This window comes from Apodemus sylvaticus, chromosome 10 (assembly GCF_947179515.1).
Source record: "Apodemus sylvaticus chromosome 10, mApoSyl1.1, whole genome shotgun sequence".
Lineage (NCBI taxonomy): Eukaryota > Metazoa > Chordata > Mammalia > Rodentia > Muridae > Apodemus > Apodemus sylvaticus.
The window spans coordinates 14,033,837-14,051,950 of NC_067481.1; the positions used below are offsets into that span (position 1 = coordinate 14,033,837).

Consider the following 18,114-nt stretch of genomic DNA (forward strand, 5'->3'; position numbering starts at 1 on the left):
CTTACCGCTGACCTCTCGGAAACTGCACTACTACAAAGGTGACACTCTGTCAGAAGGCTGCAGGAAAAGCACCCTTGCCCCAGGCCTTAAGGTGTCGCATCACGGGCTGCCAGGCTGGAGGGTAAGGGGGCCAAAGCAAAGTTTACCTACATGTCCTTGCAATGGAGTGGGACAAGGGATGCAGGTGCCTGTGTGTACACACAGCAACAGTGGCCCCAGCAGTTTCAAGCAAACAGTCTAGCTCTGCAAGCTCAGTGCCACTAACCACTCCCTCCAGCGATCCTACACTTGCCTTCCAAAAAAAAAAAAAAAAAAAGCCGGTTCCATTTAGGTGTTGGTGTCGACCAGATGTCTGAAAATTGGTTAAGTTCACTCCCAAAGCTGCAAGAGCGCCCTCTGGTGGCTGGAGAGCAAGCAAGCTCTTCCCCTATTTGCCAGCAGCAGTCAAAACTGGAGATCATGCCTACATCATATCATGTAGGACCTGGCGATTGAAACCCGAGAGGCTCCAGATCAGCAGTCAGGGGCATAACCCCTCCCCCCCCCAGCTGCTGAGGGACACTGGAGACCACGCCCTGCAAAGCCGGCAAGATCTCCAGAGACTGTGTGCAGATCATACCTTCAGTCCCTGACACGGAAAAATGCACAGGGACAGAGGAATAAAACCGCGCAGATAGCAAACCAGTTTCACCCCCATCTCCCACCCCGCATGTCACAAGCAACAGACTAAAATTAATAGGTGCATTCTCTCTTGGGATCTCTGGAGAAGCAAGGGGACAGAAAAACGCAAATCTAGCAGGTCTGAAGTTGCCTGAAAGGCCAAGGAGCTTGAGACTTGGCCAATCTATAATGGACTGTTTGTCTTAGAACCTTTAAAAAGAGAAAGTTGTCTGGAGGGTCGTCCCCCCCCCCACACACACACACACGCATACTTCTCTATCAGCACTAGGCAACAAACCATCAACTGAGGTCTGACCTTGGAGCTCAAAAGCATTTGAAGCCTGGGTTAATAGCCCAGCAGACTCCAAAGTGAAGGCTCCTTCCTATGAGGAAGTTGCAAGGCCTTCCCCAAGTTAGACAGAAGCCTTCCTCCCTGGGAAATACCTAATTCTACAAAGGGAACTACAAACTCGGTTGCTAAGCCGCTCGCTGGCTCTTAACACAAAAAAGTCCAAAAGACCTCAGTCATCCTCCCCCTGCACACGTTATTTCCCGTGCCTCAACCGCAACCCAGCTGTCCCTCCCCGAAGCCAGAGTAATTCTATTTTGATGATTAAGCCGTGAAAATGACCCCCTCCCAAACTGGCGCTTAGTAGGTCTAGTGACTCAGAGGCATCAAAAGCTGCTGTCTTCACGTCCTCTCTTCTCTTTTCCTCTCTCCCTCCCCACAGCCCAGGATACTAAGTAACCACATTAATAAGTACTGCTTGCCACCGTTTGAAGTTAGCGTTGGAAGGCTGCAGGTACTCAGCTATGCCTACACTGCAATGCCCCCCCCAACACACACACACACACACACACACACACACACACACACACACACACACAACCAAACATGAGATCAAGGGGTTCAGAGCCAGAAGCCCCAGCTCTCAATCAACCTTTCTCAGCTTCCCTGGCCTAGCCATCCACCACCTACCACCCTAACAGAAGACATCTGCAAAGCCCTGTCCCCACTCGGCGACACCCCACCCCACCCCACTCCACCCTACCCCAGCCGGAGCCTCACCTGAATCCGTTTTCAGCCATTTCTGAGGATCTCACACTCGCTGTGGCCCGAAGAGTTTTGCTGGACAAGCCGACGACGGTGGGTGAGAGCTTGCACTTCAGGTCGGCACACGTCCACTCCTCTTCTTCATTCAAGGTGGGGAGGTAGCCACATAAGACCTTTAGGCTCCCCAGCCCCCCATTACTCATGTAAGCTGTGTTCTCTCCTCCACTCCTCACATATTCGAGGTATATGTCAGAAGTCAAGAACACCTGGTAGGCATTTTCCTCCATCACCGCCTGGATCTCGGTCTGCGCCTGGTCAAACATGACGGAGCCAATCTGTTGCTTCTTGATGCCATCTCGTATGTAGGTCTTGGTGGCGGGTTTCAGCTGTTTGGAGACAACGCTGTTGTTCTCAATGTACCTCTTATAGATTGCTTTGGCCACTCGCAAAGTTTTGGTATCCTTCAAGTTCATCTGCCTGAACCCATTACAGGCAAACCAGAAGTCCAGGGTATCCACACATTTCTCCCTCTCCAGGAAAGTCCGGAAGAGGTATGCACCATCCTGGTCCCCCAGCAGGGAGTGCAAAGACTTGGTCCACCTGGTCAACGGGGAATCTGGGGAGGCCCGCCCCTCGGGCTCCCCCAGCCCATCTTCATTCCGCCTAGCATTAGAGGAGACAGGCATCGGTTTGGTGGACTGGACCTTGCCCACACCAGACTGACAGGGTGGGGTGTCCCCTTCTTCTCCCGGAACTGGGGGCCGTGGAGCATCCTCGCGGAAGCTGCTGCTGGGATCGGGCAGGAGAGTCACTAACACAGCGCTGCTCATGGTGAGGGAGAGCGTCTCGCTGAGTTGGGGTTTTGTTTTGCTTTTTTTCCTCCTCCTTTTTTTCTTCCAGTTCCTCTCAGCAATCGGCTTGGTCTCTCGTAAGTCAGCAGGGGCTCATGTGAGCCTCCTCTCTGGAAAGAAAAGGGGGGGGGGGGGAGGTGGGAGAGAGAAAAGGGTATTGATCTAATCAAAACCAGATCTACCCAACATCAAAGCAAGAAAGTAAACAGGCTTTTCAACTCCTCAAATTCAAATCAAGCAACCCGGCTATCCGCGAGGTGCTCATCTCAAGTATCCAACGCAGCTTTTTCAAAGGCGAAATCTGAGCTCCCCACACACTTTTTCCGCAGGGGGATGGGGGGGGGGTTGGGAGGAGGAAGGTGAGGCAGAAACAGTGACTCCGGAGGTGTAAGACACAACCTTCCCCACATTTGCGGGACCCAGGGGCACTCGGGGTAGCCTAGCTGTACCCCCTCCCACGACAACCAGAACACGCAAGCCAGCCGCCCGGCTGCGTGCAGGTGAAACCAATTTCGGTAAACTTCCCCACTCCGCTCTGCACAGATAACTCGAGCTCTCAAAGTGCCCTTCCCCGGCATCTGGTTCCCATTCCCCCCACCCACCCCTCCTTCTGCGCTCCCTCGTCCCACTTCTTACAGAAGATCCCCGCCTGGAAAAAAAAAAAAGCCCGCTCAGCATCGGCGGGAAGGGGGTCAGCGACTCGCGGATTCGGCACGCACCCCCCACCCCGCCACCCCCGATCCCAGATGATGTTGCCTATAATCAAGACTCTCCACCAAAAACGTGGCTCAATCTACCTCTTGTCTACTTCGCTTCTCCAAAGCAGAAACCAGCTTGCTAAGTAAGAGGCTTTGATCTTCAAACTTTTAAAGAGAGAAGAGAAACCTCGAGACCCGCCGCCCCCGTCTCCCCGATCCACCTCCTAGAGCCACGAACCCAACAAAACCGGATCAGAAGGCTTCTCACGCTACTACTGCCTGTGCCAAGAATCCCAAACTACACTGATCCTAAGCCAGTCTTTTTCCAAAAGAAAAGAAGTCTTATCTAACCAATAAACAAGCTGCTCTCCCTAGCCAGGGAAGGATCAAACTAAGGAGGGGCGGGCCGGGGGACAGGGAGGAACGCCGGGCTAGTTGCCCGAGACCCCGGGTCTGGGTGGATGCACCCCGCCCCAGTCCCGAAGCACAGGCCGCCCGGCTGGGCACAAACCCGAAGTGGTGGGGCCCGGCAGTACCGCGCAACTGGACGCAGAGAAGGTGGCGAGGCGCCGTTACCTGGAAGATGAAGGCCGCCAGGCTCTCATCTCCTCTGAGCCCCTCCTGTCCCGTCCCTCCCCGGCCCAACAGCAAAGGAAAGCCTCCAGAGTCCCGGTACACCGTCCACCAGGAGCGAGGCCGGAGACCCCGGAGCCCGGATGGGAGTAACTCCCTGGTGTCAAGTCTAGCAGAGGTCCCCGCAGAAAAAGGCACGAAAAGCAACCGCCTAGTCCAGAAATGGCGACGCGCGGAGTCTCGGCCTCTCCGCAAAAGGGGCGGCGAGGAGGAACGGGGGACGCGAGCGCCCTGGGCTCTGGCCGGTTCTATCCTCAGACTGAGCCTCAGCCAGCGCTCCCGGCACCTAAGCGCGGACCCGCGGATGGGAGGGGGAGAGAAGTGGGAGGGGGCGGGGGAGGGGCGGGGAGGGCAAGCGGGGGGCGCCGCCACCCTTTCATCCCACCTTCCAAAAGCACTCGCGTGCACACGCACACCCCAACTCATCCACACCCACGGCGACTCGACCCCCGAGGGCGATCTGCCCGTCTCCGCCTCCGCCCCGACTCCACTTGAAGAAGTCTCCCTGACCGGCCCCCCGCCAACCCGGACCCCGCGCAGGGGAGGGGACTCCAGCTCACCGCGCGCAGGGCCGCCCGGCCAAACCCCCCGGAGCGCTGGGCGCCGAGCCCGCCGCTTCCCCACCGCGCGGGCCCGGAGCGCGCCCCGAAATAGCCGGCCTGCCAACTTCAAAGTGCCGCCCCGCACATCAAAGCGCGCCGGCCGCCGGACCGCCGCGGCCTCGGCACTCACCATTGATCCGCTGGCGCACTCCTTGCGGAGACCTCGCAGGCGCCGCGGGCAGGGCTCCTGCCCGGGTCCCCCGCTGGACTCGCAGAGGCTGCCCCGGGGCCCCCCCGGGCCCCCCCGGGCGTGGGGAACATGAGGAGTCTCGCGGAGGCGGAGGAGGGGTGCGCGGAAAATAACGATCCCGAGGCGAGAGCGAGCTCTGCGCCGGGGGGGTGGGGGGGTCGTGCGCCCCGCTGCCCCTTTTATGCAAAAGATCGGAGTGGGCCTCCGCCCCCGCCGCGGCCGCCCCCGGCCCCCGCCCGGCCGGCTTTCAACCCAGGTCCTGTTTCCAGCAGTCACTAGGCGCACCAAATGTCCTCCGGGCGCTTCCAACAAAAACTGCGCTGTGGATTTAACTGTGCACTTCAAAGGCGCGAGCCGAGCGCACGGTCCTGGAAGGGAGGTATGCGAGCCGCACCCGGGCCAGCCCAGCGCGCTCCAGCGCCCCTTTTGGGGGCCGTGCAATCCGCACCTCTCTACTACCCCGGCCTGCTCCCGGCCGCCCCCTCCCGCGGCCCCGCGCCCCGCTGCCAACCGCCCCCGGCCGCACGGAGCTTTTTGGGAAGCGGCTGCGGCGGGACCGAGCCTCCGACCCCACCTTCTACAGCAGAGCTCTCTTTTGGGGAGGCGGACGCCTCGGCCTCCGGGTGGCCCCGAAATCCATCGCGATCGGCGGCTTATTTTTATTTCCCGGTTCTAGGGCCGTTACTGAGTTGCCAGGACCTTATCAAAGCGCAGCCGGCTCCAGCCGACTCCCCCGGGCCGGGCTCAGGGAGCCAGTGATCCCGCCGCGCCAATCACAGCGGCGCTCGGCCGGCCCGCGCCGCCCGCCTTAAAGGGACAGCGCGCTCCCGCTCTGCCCCGCCCAGGCCCGGCCCCTGTGGCACACTCAGCTCCCGCGTTAACCCTTCCTTGGCCCTCGTCTGCCCCCCGCAGGTTGCTGGCGGCCCCGGGGTATTCTTGGCCGGAGTTCTGATTTCATCTCCAGCCTCTTTGCTCATGCCTCCTCCCCCAGCCTACCTAGCGCTCTCCAGCTCTAGAATGCCAATTTCTCTCTGGCCATTGCAAGAACTGCAATAAAGCACCCGCCCCCACCCCCCTCCGCTTCAAACACGTTCCTACCTTTTTTTCAAATTTCCCTGGGAATTTGGAGGGCCTTCTGGTAGGAGCTATATAGCCCTGGGATCCACTGGCCAATTCTTTGGGCATACACTGATTGGGACTCTCAGAAGGCATGACGTGTGTGTGTGTGTGTGTGTGTGTGTGTGTGTGTGGTGTGTGTGCGCGCGCGCGCTGTGCTCCAGTATCTGTTTGCATTAATATAGACATAGTTTGTGGACAATTTGCAGTTGTGTTTGGGTGAAGCTGGGGGCTGTGAATTTGTCACCATAGTGGAGTCAGGAGCACCCCTTAGCGCCCCAATATTGCAACCTTGCACAACAGTCAGAACCTTCCTTGCACACACATAAACCTCTTTCCCCAACAAATTCGTGCCCCCCACGATCTCCCAACGCGCTGCCACCATCCCATATGCTACGTATTAAACAGCCGTGGAATGCCTCCTCTACACACGCGGTGTTAAAGTATAAAAATTCACCCCACTGTTACCTTTGAATTCCTTCCCACTTTCTCCCTAAAATGTTTATAAGGCACAGGCCTTAAAGAATATGCCATAAGCGCAGAACATTTATTCATTCATCTCTTGTTGCAGAGCATTTCCCCATGGAGGAGCTGATAAACTTGTCATTCTTGTGGGGGTGAGGGGATGGAAGTGAACCTGATAGAGTTCTTACCTCACAAACATTTAGTTCCGCTCCCACCCCTGCACCACATAAGCCAGAGTTGGAGACACATGGCTGCCAAACACACACACACACACACACACACACACACGGGGTATGTAGAGCCAATAGAACGAGAATTCCAAGACCAACGTAATAAAATTGAAGCCAGCCTAGACTAAGGCTCAATCTCTCTCAAAGACAAGGCAATAACAGAACAGCAACAGCAAAATAGCAACAGCAAAGTAATCCAAAGAGAGGAAAGAGAGAAGCATGGTCCTTCCGGATGGAGGGCAAACGTTCAGCTTTGGGGACTTCGAAACAGGCAAATAACATGACTGTCCAATGGGGGGGGGAAGTGTCCCCCATAGTCTACTGGAGAAAGAAACCGGTTGCAGCAAAGGGACAGAGACCGCTCACACCTCAGGCCTCAAACACCCCAGCCTAGAAAGGAGACCGGCGGGCCACATCCCCCTTCTCCGTGTCTGTGGTCCATGTACCTGGGTTGCCTTGCAGCCAGGAGGCGACCTCTCTAAAGCCAGCAGTCCCGGCCGGCCACGAAAAGTGGTCCTTCCGGGAAAGACCAGAGAGAGTGTGTTCCCATGATGCATCTGTATCTTGAGACGACTACCAGGTGTGAGGAAACTGGGTGTCTCTAAGTTCTCTCTGCCTTCCAGGTCTGAGATGGTATAAATGGAATCCTGGACCAAAGGCATACCCGCCCACCTCAATCAACCCCAGCAAAACTGTTTCCTGGAGGTCCTTGGGCCGCAGAGGGATTGTTACGGAAGCGGAAGCGGAAGTGTAGAGAGAGGCAAGAATTGCTATAGGAACATCTACGATGCAGAAACCCAGGGGTGTACACATATGTGCCGCTCCCCACCCCGATTCTTGACTCTCTCTCTCTCTCTCTCTCTCTCTCTCTCTCTCTCTCTCTCTCTCTCTCTCTCTCTCTCTCTCTCTGGGGATGGGGGAAGGGGACACAGAATCACCAAACCATCCCAAATCAAAATAAACAAGGTTCAGAAAAGAGAGGAGTCTTTCAGAAAGGAAGTGGAACCTGGGCCTTCATGGGTGGTTTTCCTCCCTCCACGTTGTCCCCACTGACCCCTCACTGCCCCTCAGCCTCCCACAGTCCTCACAGGCTGCCTTTAAACCAGAGAGCTCTGCTGCTCCTTCATTATCCCAGGGCTGAGGCAGCGGAAGTGCAGCCCGGGGAGTCCCTTGTGGTTGGGATCTTCTCCACAACAACCCCTCTGGGAGCTGGCCTTCCAGAGCAGGTGCTGGGGTCACCTCAGGCCAACAACTCCCTCTACTGTCTCCAGCATCTCACCCAACTTTGTGTATACAGGAACTATTTGCATCTAGCCAGAGAGGCTGGAAGCCCTCGCTGCTGCTGCCGGGTCTTGGACTCACTTGTTGCCAGTGTTATTAGAGGAGCATCCACAGGCCTCCGATCCTTCCCAGCCCCTTTCTCAAGATAGCAGCTTGCCATTTCCCTCTTCTCCCTGGCAGCAGCATTATCATGTGACTTGTTGTAATCCCGCACGGTTGCCTGGAAACTGGAAAGCAAGGGGATGGATTTCTGCACATGCTCACTCCCTGCCCCCTCTTCCCCTTTAAAGTAAAACCTTACAGAGGCTAGACAGTCCACTTGGTTTAAGTGTAGACAAGTTTCATAAAGCAGAAGAGAGCAGAGAGGGATCCTTTTCTGGAATTCTGTCCCGGGCTGAAATCCTAGAATACCAGAAAACCCAGAAAACGAGGCTAAAGGCTCGCACCGGCCAGATCTCTGACCCTTGTCAGCTTTCACAAAAACCATTGTGCAGGGGAAGTCAGGCCAGCCAGGACTAGAGTGGCTGAGACCTGGGGATATTGCTCTGAGATTCAGGAACTCTGACTTTTCCTCCTTGGGGAAAGTGCCATCTTACAACAAAGCTCCTTTGTTGAGAGGGAGAAGAGGGAGAGGTGACTAACAATCCCAGCTCACCTGACCACACTGGACGCCATTTGTTTTAAGCATCTAGAGGCAGATGGTGTTCCGTGAGAAGGTCGGAGTGAATGCACGCCGTGAGCACATACTACATACACAAGGTTGTCAGAGAGTATATATTCAAAACCTTTTTTCCCCTTAATTTTCAAGATTTCCTTCTAATTTTATCCATAAGGGTCATGTGCCTGCATTTCTGGTGCCAGTGGAGGCCTGAAGAAGGTATCAGATCCTTCTGGAACTGGAGTTGCAGATGGTTGTGAGCCACCATGTGGGTGCTGGGAATTGAACCCTGGCCCTCTAGAAGAGCAGCCAGTGCTCTTAACCGCTGAGCCATCTCTCCAGCCTCAGAATGGTTATTTCTGCAGTTACCCTATTCCCTTGACAGAGCGCGCCTGGTTTGGAGATATTGGTGGTGTTCTTTCTGTCTCTGCGCTAGAGTGCATGACAAAAGCAACTTGAGGGATAGAAGGCTTATCTCTGCTCACAGTTTCAGAGGGCTTCGGGTCATTGTGGCTAGGAAGTCACTGAATACATGGTGGTGGGAGTGTGTTTACACCACAGCAGGTCAGGAAGTAGAGAGAGCTAAGATTCAAGACCAAGTTTGACCTTCAAAGGGCTGTTATTTGTGACCCACTCTTAAAGGTTCCACAGCGGCCCCAAATGGGGAACCAGCTGGGGCACCAGTGTTCAAAAACACTTGGGGACACTTCTTACTTAATCTCTAACACTGCCCAACCTCTGAACAAACATATTATCCAGACAGGAGTCAATAATGACCCTGGAATCTGACCACAGGAGGTCTTGTAGAAGACAAGTGGCAGGAGACGTGGCCTTCATAGTCTTAATCAGATTTGGAGACACACCTTTGGGTGAGTCTGTGAAGGTTTCCAAAGAAGGAAAGACCCACCCCAAATGTAGGTGGCACCTTCCTATGAACAGGAATCCCAGAGCGAATAAACAAAGCCAAAGGAAGAGCCCCCTTTCTTCCCTGAGTACTAGCAGTCATCAGCTTCTACCCTGACTGTAGATGTGATTCCGTGTGACCAGCCAGCCACCTGGTGTCATCCCCTCCCTGCTGGGATACACTGCATTCCACAGAGACCAGTGGGAAAGTAACTCATATAGGAGCCTTTGCCTTCCTGCCGTCTTTCAAAGACTAATTATCCTATCCAGTTCTAAGAGAAACAGCGACATGGCTGAGGAGATGGTCTAGTTGGTAACATGCTTGTCATACAAGGATGGGACCCATTAGAAGCCCCCAAAAGTGTAAATGGGTAACTGAGCTCAGCAAGTAAAGGTAGCTGTCCCCAAGTCGGACAGCCTGACTTCTATGGACAGGACCCGCTGAGACCCTGCCCAAGATCCTCTCCACAAATGTGCCTTATCACACACACACACACACACACTCTGGTCTCTGACATGTGTACCCAGACATACACACATACCCCCGCACACCATAAAATAACACTTTTCCAGCTCAGGCAACGTTTCAAACATCACCTAATCTAACCTTCCACTTAAAAAAGAGAGGCCAGGTCGGGCAGTGGTGGCGCACACCTGTAATCCCAGCACTCTGGGAGGCAGAGGCAGGCGGATTTCTGACTTCGAGGCTAGCCTGGTCTACAGAGTGAGTTCCAGGACAGCCAGAGCAATACAGAGAAACCCTGTCTCGAAAAACCCAAATCCAAAAAACAAAACAACAACAACAAAAAAAGAGGCCAGTTACTCAAACAGAAGGTGAAGAGATTTGGTCATGAGGACTGTGGTGGTGTGGATGTGCTTGGCCCAGGGAATGCTACTATTTGGAGGTGTGGCCTTGTTGGAGGAAGTGTGTCTCTGTGGGTGTGGGCTTTAAGACTGTTGTCCTAGTTGACTAGAAGTCAGTCTTCTCCTGTCTGCCTTTGGATGAAGATGCAGAACTCTCAGCTCCTTTAGCCCCCATGCCTGCCTGGACGCTGCAGGACGATAATGGACTGAACCTCTGAACCTGTAGTCCAGCCCCATTTAAATGTTGTCCTTATAAGAGTTGTCTAGGTCATAGTGGTCATGGGAACCCTAAGACGATGATCATGGCCACACCAGAGCTATATTAGTTCTTCAGAAGTCTTGATACCCAACACTGTTCCTCCCAAACCATTGGTAGGAGACTGAGGGGGAACCCGCTAACAGCAGGGCTTTCATAGCAGGCTCAGGACGGAGGTTGGGATGCTTTTCTAAAAGAACAACAGCCTGAAATCCCTCCAAGTACAATTCATTCATCTCCTGGTCCCTGAGAGCTCAGGTCTTTCAGACTGCAGCCTGAGTCTCTCCTGGAAACTTTATTTCCAAGGGCATCTTGGTGGGAGTGGCCCACCTAAGGGGGCGGAGCCTCTCCCCAGCCTCGGAGGAAGGAGTAAAACTTGGATCCAACTTCCCACTGCTCTTCCTACCTCTCTCTTCTCCTGGCAGAAGATAGATGCTGAGGACTTTGAAGGGAGGACAACGGGGGAGGGAGGTTTCTCTGAGAAAGTTAGAGGACCGTATTTATCATTGATACATTAAATCGAAAACCTCAAGAGATAATCTTTTTAAAAAAGATTTACTGGGCTGGTGAGATGGCTCAGCGGTTAAGAGCACTGACTGTTCTTCCAGAGGTCCTGAGTTCAAATCCCAGCAACCACATGGTGGCTCCCAACCATCCATAATGGGATCTGATGTCCTCTTCTGGTGTGTCTGAAGACGGCTACAGTGTACTTACATATAATAAATAATTTTATTTGATTTTTGGTTTTTCGAGACAGGGTTTCTCTGTGTAGCCCTGGCTGTCTTGTAACTCACTCTGTAGACCAGGCTGGCCTCAAATTCAGAAATCCACCTGCCTCTGCTTCTCAAGTGCAGGGATTAAAGGTATTGCGCCACCACTGCCTGAGGATTTATTTTATTTTTATGAATTTGAGTACACTGGTTGTCTTCAGACACACAAGAAGAGGGCATCAGATCCCATTTGGTTGTGAGCTAACATGTGCTTGCTGGGCATTGAACTCAGGACCTCTGGAAGAGCAGTCTTTACTCTTTTTTTTTTTTTTTTTTTTTTTTTTTTTTGGTATTTTTGGAGACAGGGTTTCTCTGTGTAGCCCTGGCTGTCCTGGAACTCACTCTGGAGACCAGGCTGGCCTCGAACTCAGAAATCCAACTGCCTTTGTCTCCCAGAGTGCTGGGATTACAGGAGTGTGCCACCACCGCCCGGCGAGCAGTCATTACTCTTAACCGCTGCGCCATCTCTCCAGCCCCAAGAGATAATATTTTAAAACGTGCAGATGCTGACTGCGTTGATCAGGAAGGGGCTGTGCTGTGCATTAGATCAGACATTATAAGTCTACAAACCGCTGAGGGTTTTCAGCAGCTTTCGGTTCATGGTTTTAGGAGTCTGGCTTTTTAGAGTTGGCCTGACCTTGTAAGCAGGAGATGGCAACCTAGGGTTCTGCCTTTTTATCTAACCTGCCAATGCTGGGGCTGTACCCCCACCCCACCCCTCATCTGACTGGGTTTAATGCACTCGGGTAGTAGAAGGCTTTGGCATGTTCCTTTCAGTGTGTCTACCCTGCCTTTCCTCTCCTGGTCTGGTCAGTTAATATATATATATATTAACCAGCTTGGAAATATATATGGCTGAGCGTGGTGGTGCAGGCCTCAAGAGGCAGAGGCAGGGGCATCTCTGTGAGTTCAAAGCCAGCCTGGTCTACACAGCAGTCCCAGACAGTGAGACAGTCTTTTTAAAAAGGAAAAAGAAAAGAAGAGAAAAGAAAAGAAAAGAAAAGAAAAGAAAAGAAAAGAAAAGAAAAGAAAAGAAAAGAAAAAAATCCTTCTTGTGAAGCCATGTGGTCTATGGGACAATAGTTCTCTCGGCTGTTCCTCCTCCCTTAGCTGAAGACATCCTCTCATTGGGGTCTCTGTCCCTGGCCTCCTTCTCCAGAGAGTCCCTTGAACTGTACGAAGCCCGACTCCCAACTCCTGATTCGGGCGCTTGCAGCTCTAGCATTTTTCATGGTCTTAGCTCATCACCGCCCATGTCTTGCTAAGCCAGCCATAGGTCTGTCCAGTGTAACAAGCTTAGAACAGAGCTAGGTGGCCGGGCATAGGTAGTTTGGTTAGTTCTGTGTTTGCCCAGCAGGCAGGAGATCTGGGTTCAATATTTAACACTGTGAAGATTGGGTGTGACAAAGACCAACGTACTTGAAGCTGCTGTACCCCTCCCTGGAGCCGGACATCTTTGTGGAAGGCAACGACCAAACCATCCCCAGCAGTCAGCATTGCAAACCCGGTCCAGGTCTTGCCTGGCCTTTCTCCTTCCAACAGTCAACACTGTTGAATCCACGCCCTAAAGATCTTCCATCACTCTCCTTCCCACATCCACGGCCACTCCCATCGCTTTCGACATCGCTGGCCTAGGCTCCGACAGGGCCTAACTGGTCTCCATGCCTGCACTTGGTCTCCCACTCCATATCACTATCGCGGGGAGCATTACACAACCTGAAGCTGGCCTTGTCTGTCCTCGGTTTCAAATCCTCCCCTGACTGCCTATAGCCTTTACCTTTACATATGGCCCCAATCCTGATCATCGCCCTAAGAGGGCCTTTCTGGGCGATCTCCAGCTTCATTCCCACCTCTCCGTCCTCTCCACGTACAGCCCCCACATGGTGGCTCTTATATGTCGCTCCTCCTCTTTTTCAAGATCCCCGGAGTGGCCAGCCACTCTGACTTCTTCACTCCTGTCCCTCCCCGGTGCCGCTGGGCGTGGAGTGCCGTCTATCCTCATAACCCCCGCGGCACCCGGGCCACGTACTCTTCCGTCCTATCGACCCAGCTGGGCCAGTCTCAGATCAGGGACCACGCTTTATGAGCTTGGATCCTTAGTCAGGTGCCTGGCACACGGTTCAAGCCATGAAAGAAGTAGACTGTGGACAAGAGCATTGTGGGAAATACTTAGCCGCTATGAACACTGCGCAGCAGCCAATGGATGAGAACTGATGCTGGCCTCTGTGATGAATTCGTTTTGGGGGGAGGGGCTGCCAAAGCTGAGCCTTTAATGGCTGCTCCTTAGGAGTTTCTATGATCTCCAGTTCTTAGCATCCAAGCCCTGTGGAATTTCCAACTGTTGGCCATAGGTGGGAATTATTGGCCATCTTCTAATAAATAGAATGTAGAAGGAATGATGGAATGTCCCTACTGAGATTAGGTTTTAGAAGATTGTGGATGGTGGCTTCCCCCCCCCCCTTTTTTTTTAGGACAGTCTTACTGTGTAGCTCTGGCTGGCCTAGATCTCTCTGTAGACAAAATAGGCCTTGAACTGAGAGATTCATCTGACTTTACCTCCTGAGTGTCGGGATTAAAAGCACACCCCCTCCCATTGTGTCTTGCTCAAAGCTGTAATTTTTATCTTTAATATTTTCAGTGGGATTATGAGGCAAGTCTCACACCAGCCAAGTGAGGGATCTGGAAGTCAAGTCCCTAGCCAAGCCTTGAGAAGGCCCTGCAGGCCCAGCCACTGGGTTACCTGCAATCTCACAGGAAACCCTGAGCAGGTTAGCCAAGCCCAGACTCTGAAGCCACAGATTGAGACCCAGCCCTCCGGGAGGGGAGCGCCAAGCTCAGATCTCTCAGATAAGACTTCTGCCCTGTCAGCTCATCTTGCAAAAGCTTTAAGAACCGGGTTGCAAGGCACATTGGGGGCGTGAACCCTTCCTGTACTTTTATTAGATAAGAGAACACTGGGGGGGGGGGGTGAGGAGGGAGGGGTTGCAGTGTGACCTGGCAACAATTAGAGTGTGTTTGAAGCTCTTCAAAGACTTCTTCTGGACCTTTACAAAGTATAGCAAAACTCTCCAAAGAGATTATGAAAAGAAAACCGAGTCATTTTGAGATTGTACTGATTACAAGAACGGGAGGGATCGCATACAAACCCCACCTCTACCTAAGTTGCTCCAGAAACCCGCACTACACTGCTTTAGAAGGAGGGTGTTGTTAGCCAGCTATCTCTTTGGAGGGATGCTGGACCTGAACAAAAGACGCTTAGGAGGGTATCTCCGATTTAAATGCAGCGTTAAAAACAGAAGTGGAAGTGCTAAGGCTCCGAAGGGTGATCTTAGGGAAAACAACTTCCGGGTGCCAGTCGAATGGGGCGGACGGAGCAGGGAGTGGCCCAGGAAGACTTTGAGGAAGCCTTTGTTATTTGATGAGTTTTTAAAAGAGAAAGTTCCTTAAGACTGTGTACTCTGAATAGAGAAAACAAAACTGGTCCCCAGGTCTCTGTGGGTGAGCATGGTGGTTTTCTTAGCAAAAAACATTAGCTTCATAAACAAAATCAAATGTGTGCACTGAGCCCGGCCTCCTGTACTTCCTCAAAAAAAAAAAAAAATTCACAGATAACTTTAAGTCATAAAAAAAAAAAAGATAGACTAATATTGAAAGTATAAAATCCTGCTCGCCGGGCTGTAGTGGCACACGCCTGTAATCCCAAGCACTCTGGGAGGCAGTGGCAGGCGGATTTCTGAGTTCGAGGCCAGCCTGGTCTACAGAGTGAGTTCCAGGACAGCCAGGCTATACAGAAAAACCCTGTCTCGAAAAAACCAAATCCAAAAAACCAAAACAAACAAACAAAACCCAAAACCCTGCCCAACGAGTCATCCAGGCATTAAAAGGATGTTGGGGTGGGGGAGGTTAAATGGCATAAACAAGTGCGCCCAGCTTTTCAGGAAAGCATTCTGGAGCCGGCGTGGCTAAGAAGGCCAGGTATCAGCTTAGCTGGCAGTACAGCGTAGTTCGCGGCACTGGCTCCCTTTCACCAGGGTAGATGGCCTTTTTCTGAGGACTTCGAAATCGATGTGTTCGGTGTCCTAACTCTGCCTGCCTTGGTATAACCAAGGACCCTCCATTTAGTTCCCAACTCAGAGGGTGATCAGAGATCGGTGAGCCAGAATATAGTCACTGAGGCACTGGAGGCGTGCTGGGGAAGCCCTCCCTGTGGGCGTGCCCGGTCCCGGGAGGGATCCTAGTCTGCAGGACTTTCCTGAGCCTCCTAGGTGAGAGGCCCAGGTGTCAGACGGCTCCCGGGCCAGGAGGCGGGGGAGGGGCGGGTCGGTGACCAGGTGCCACATGCTTCGGAGGGCACCCCGGGGACACCACCACCTCCCCCCAACTGCTGGATCACCTTTTGTGGTCAAGAGTGAGGAAGGATGCTCCACTGTCAATTAGCCCTACCACCCAGGGAGCGAATGTGTGCTGGGGAGGAATTGGAGGTCTTTAGTCTCTGTCCACTTTCTCTGGCGGCGACCCACTCGGTGAAGGTCACGCACCTGCTTCACCCAAACTGGGCTCATTTGTACTCATGCTACCTTCCCTAACCCTAGAGTCCTGGCCTTCTCTATCCTAACAAAAGCAGGCTTCCTGTCTTCCCCTAAACCATCCCTGGGGGAGGGGGGAGGGGAGGTCCGCTCCAATGAATACGAAGGTGAAAAGATGTCCGTCCACCTTAAACCCCAGGTCGGAGACCTGCAGAGTCTTAGGCTGGCAGTGGGGCTGGGAGGAGAGCCTGGGGCTGTGGTTGCCAGGCCTGCACGTGGTCCAGAAGGGTAGAGCCCTGCCCTCTGCGGCCTGCCTTTTGGGTGAGGGTGTGAAGGAGAACATCAATTACCCCGTGGCCAATTTTGGTATGTGTGTGCGTGTGCGCCATGTACCTGAGAGAAGGGGTGGGGTGCACTAGGAGGGCACCAGATATGGCCCCGAGCCGCTGAGGAGAGGCCAGAAAGCCAGGGCCGGAGGAAATGCCGCCTTGCCTATAGAAATGGGCAAGGCTAGTCCAAGAAGGTTTAGAGCAGTGGTTCTCAACCTGTGGGTCCCGAAAGGGTCCCATGTCCTGAATATCAGATATTTACATTATTAGTCATGATGCTAGCAAAATTACAATAGCAACCAAATAATGTTATGGTTGGCAGGGGGGGTGCGGTGTCACCACAACTTGAGGAACTGTCTTAAAGGGTGGCAGCATTAGGAAAACAGAGAACGTGAGCCCAGGGGGTGGCCCCTCCTCCCCACCCTCTTTCCTTCCCTTCCTTTCATTGTTGAGATTAAGGAATTCAAGATCTTCTGCCTAGCCTGCCCCGGCGCACCCACCGCACCTGGGGGGAGGTACTTTCTTGATGTGAAAATTTAACTCTGAGCCCAGGAGAGGGGCCCAGGGCTCTGCTTGGAGGCTCTGCAAGGAGGAGCCTGCTCCTGTGCATTAGCCATCATTCCTCTATGCCTCAGTTTCCCTGGATGTAAAATGCTCAGGAGCATAGCTGTCGGAGTGAAATGAGGCACCAAGGAGAGGTACTTAGGGCTCAGCTGATGCTCTGGGAATAGGTTAGGGTTAGCCATCTTAGAAGAAAAACAGCAAAAACTAAGGGTGTCATTTTAGCAGGGTCCTGCTTCCCTGCTAGAGAGCTTCCTTCCAGGGTGTTTTGTTTTGTTTTGTTTTGTTTTTGTGGGTTCTGGGAGGGGGGGTCGCTGCTTAAATCCTCCTTCCCTTCCTTTTGTTTTATTTTAAAGATTTATTTATTTATTGTATGTAAGCACACTGTAGTTGTCTTCAAACACACCAGAAGAGGGCATCAGATCTCAATACGGATGATTGTAATCACAGTAAACACACTGTGTGGTTGCTGGGATTTGAACTCAGGATCTTTGGAAGAGCAGTCAGTGCTCCTAACCGCTGAGCCATCTCTCCAGCCCCTCCCCCTCACTTTAAAGTGGGAATAAATAAGGACTGTTTGAAGTGAAGAAAGGGTGGTGTCCAAATAGATAATGTTCCCAGGAATCTCTCTCTCTCTCTCTCTCTCTCTCTCTCTCTCTCTCTCTCTCTCTCTCTCTCACACACACACACACACACACACACACACACCCCTGCTCTATAGACCAGGCTGGCCTAGAACTCAGATCTGCCCAAGTGCTGGGACCAAAGGCCTGTGTGCCATCATACCTGGCTGGGAATGTCATTGGTTGACATTTTCAACTTCCTGCTAATGAGTGGCTTCCTGAAGGGAGAAAGCTCCCATTTTGTCTTTCTGTGGTATGGTTCCCGTCTTCTTAGAAGAGGGCAGGTGTTGCAGCTACCTAATGCTTTACCTGCCTCCGGCTTCGAGTGGCACCATTCCCACCCCCACGGCTTGCAGGCACGATCATGGAGATCTTTCAGTCTTCAGCGTGTTTAGGATCTGTATTCAGGAGGGAGCCGTCTGGGCTCAGGTGGGAAATATTCCAGGTTGGAAACAAGTTTGTGTCTGTGCTCAACGTAAAGGTTTATTTCTTGTCTTTATCCTTCCCACAAACAACACAGCATTACAACCATGTGCCTGCCCTTTGTATATGTGGTATGTCCATGGTTTATTATTAGTAGTATTATCATTATTGAGATAGGTCTCATGTATCCTAGCATGGACTTGACTTATGATGTAGCTGAGGGTGACCTTGAACTTCTAATTCTCCTGCTTCTGCCTTCTGGGTTTTGGATGGGACTATAAAAGTATTCCATTCACATATGCTCTATCTGGTGCAAAGGGGCTTTGTTCCTGTTAAATGAGCAGCTCACCAACCGAGTTAAACCCAAGCCTAGTCATGTGGCCTCTTCAGCATCCATTTCTCAGTCCATAAAATAGCAATA

The 18,114-nt window shown here is 52.8% G+C and overlaps 2 protein-coding genes across 4 annotated transcripts in view; one reads left to right on the forward strand and one right to left on the reverse strand.

Moving 5' to 3' along the window:
* Positions 1-5,426, reverse strand: part of Axin2 (axin 2) — a 31,382-nt gene extending 25,956 nt beyond the window's left edge. Inside the window, exons 1-2 of one of the 3 annotated variants that reach the window (XM_052196213.1) lie at positions 5,263-5,426; positions 1,730-2,675 (exon numbers count right to left, since the gene is read on the reverse strand). In XM_052196213.1, coding sequence (XP_052052173.1) covers positions 1,730-2,544 — 815 coding nt within the window. In that variant the 5' untranslated portion in view covers positions 2,545-2,675; positions 5,263-5,426. Of the gene's footprint in view, positions 1-1,729; positions 2,676-3,839; positions 4,134-4,628; positions 5,023-5,262 lie in introns of those variants that run through there. The other 2 variants (XM_052196212.1, XM_052196214.1) reach the window with 2 other exon arrangements.
* Positions 3,847-4,761, forward strand: LOC127693573 (uncharacterized protein DKFZp434B061-like). The gene is made up of 2 exons (XM_052194544.1): positions 3,847-4,141; positions 4,292-4,761. The coding sequence occupies exons 1-2, from the start codon at positions 3,847-3,849 to the stop codon at positions 4,759-4,761; spliced, it is 765 nt and encodes a 254-aa protein (XP_052050504.1).
* Positions 5,427-18,114: the final 12,688 nt, after the last annotated feature.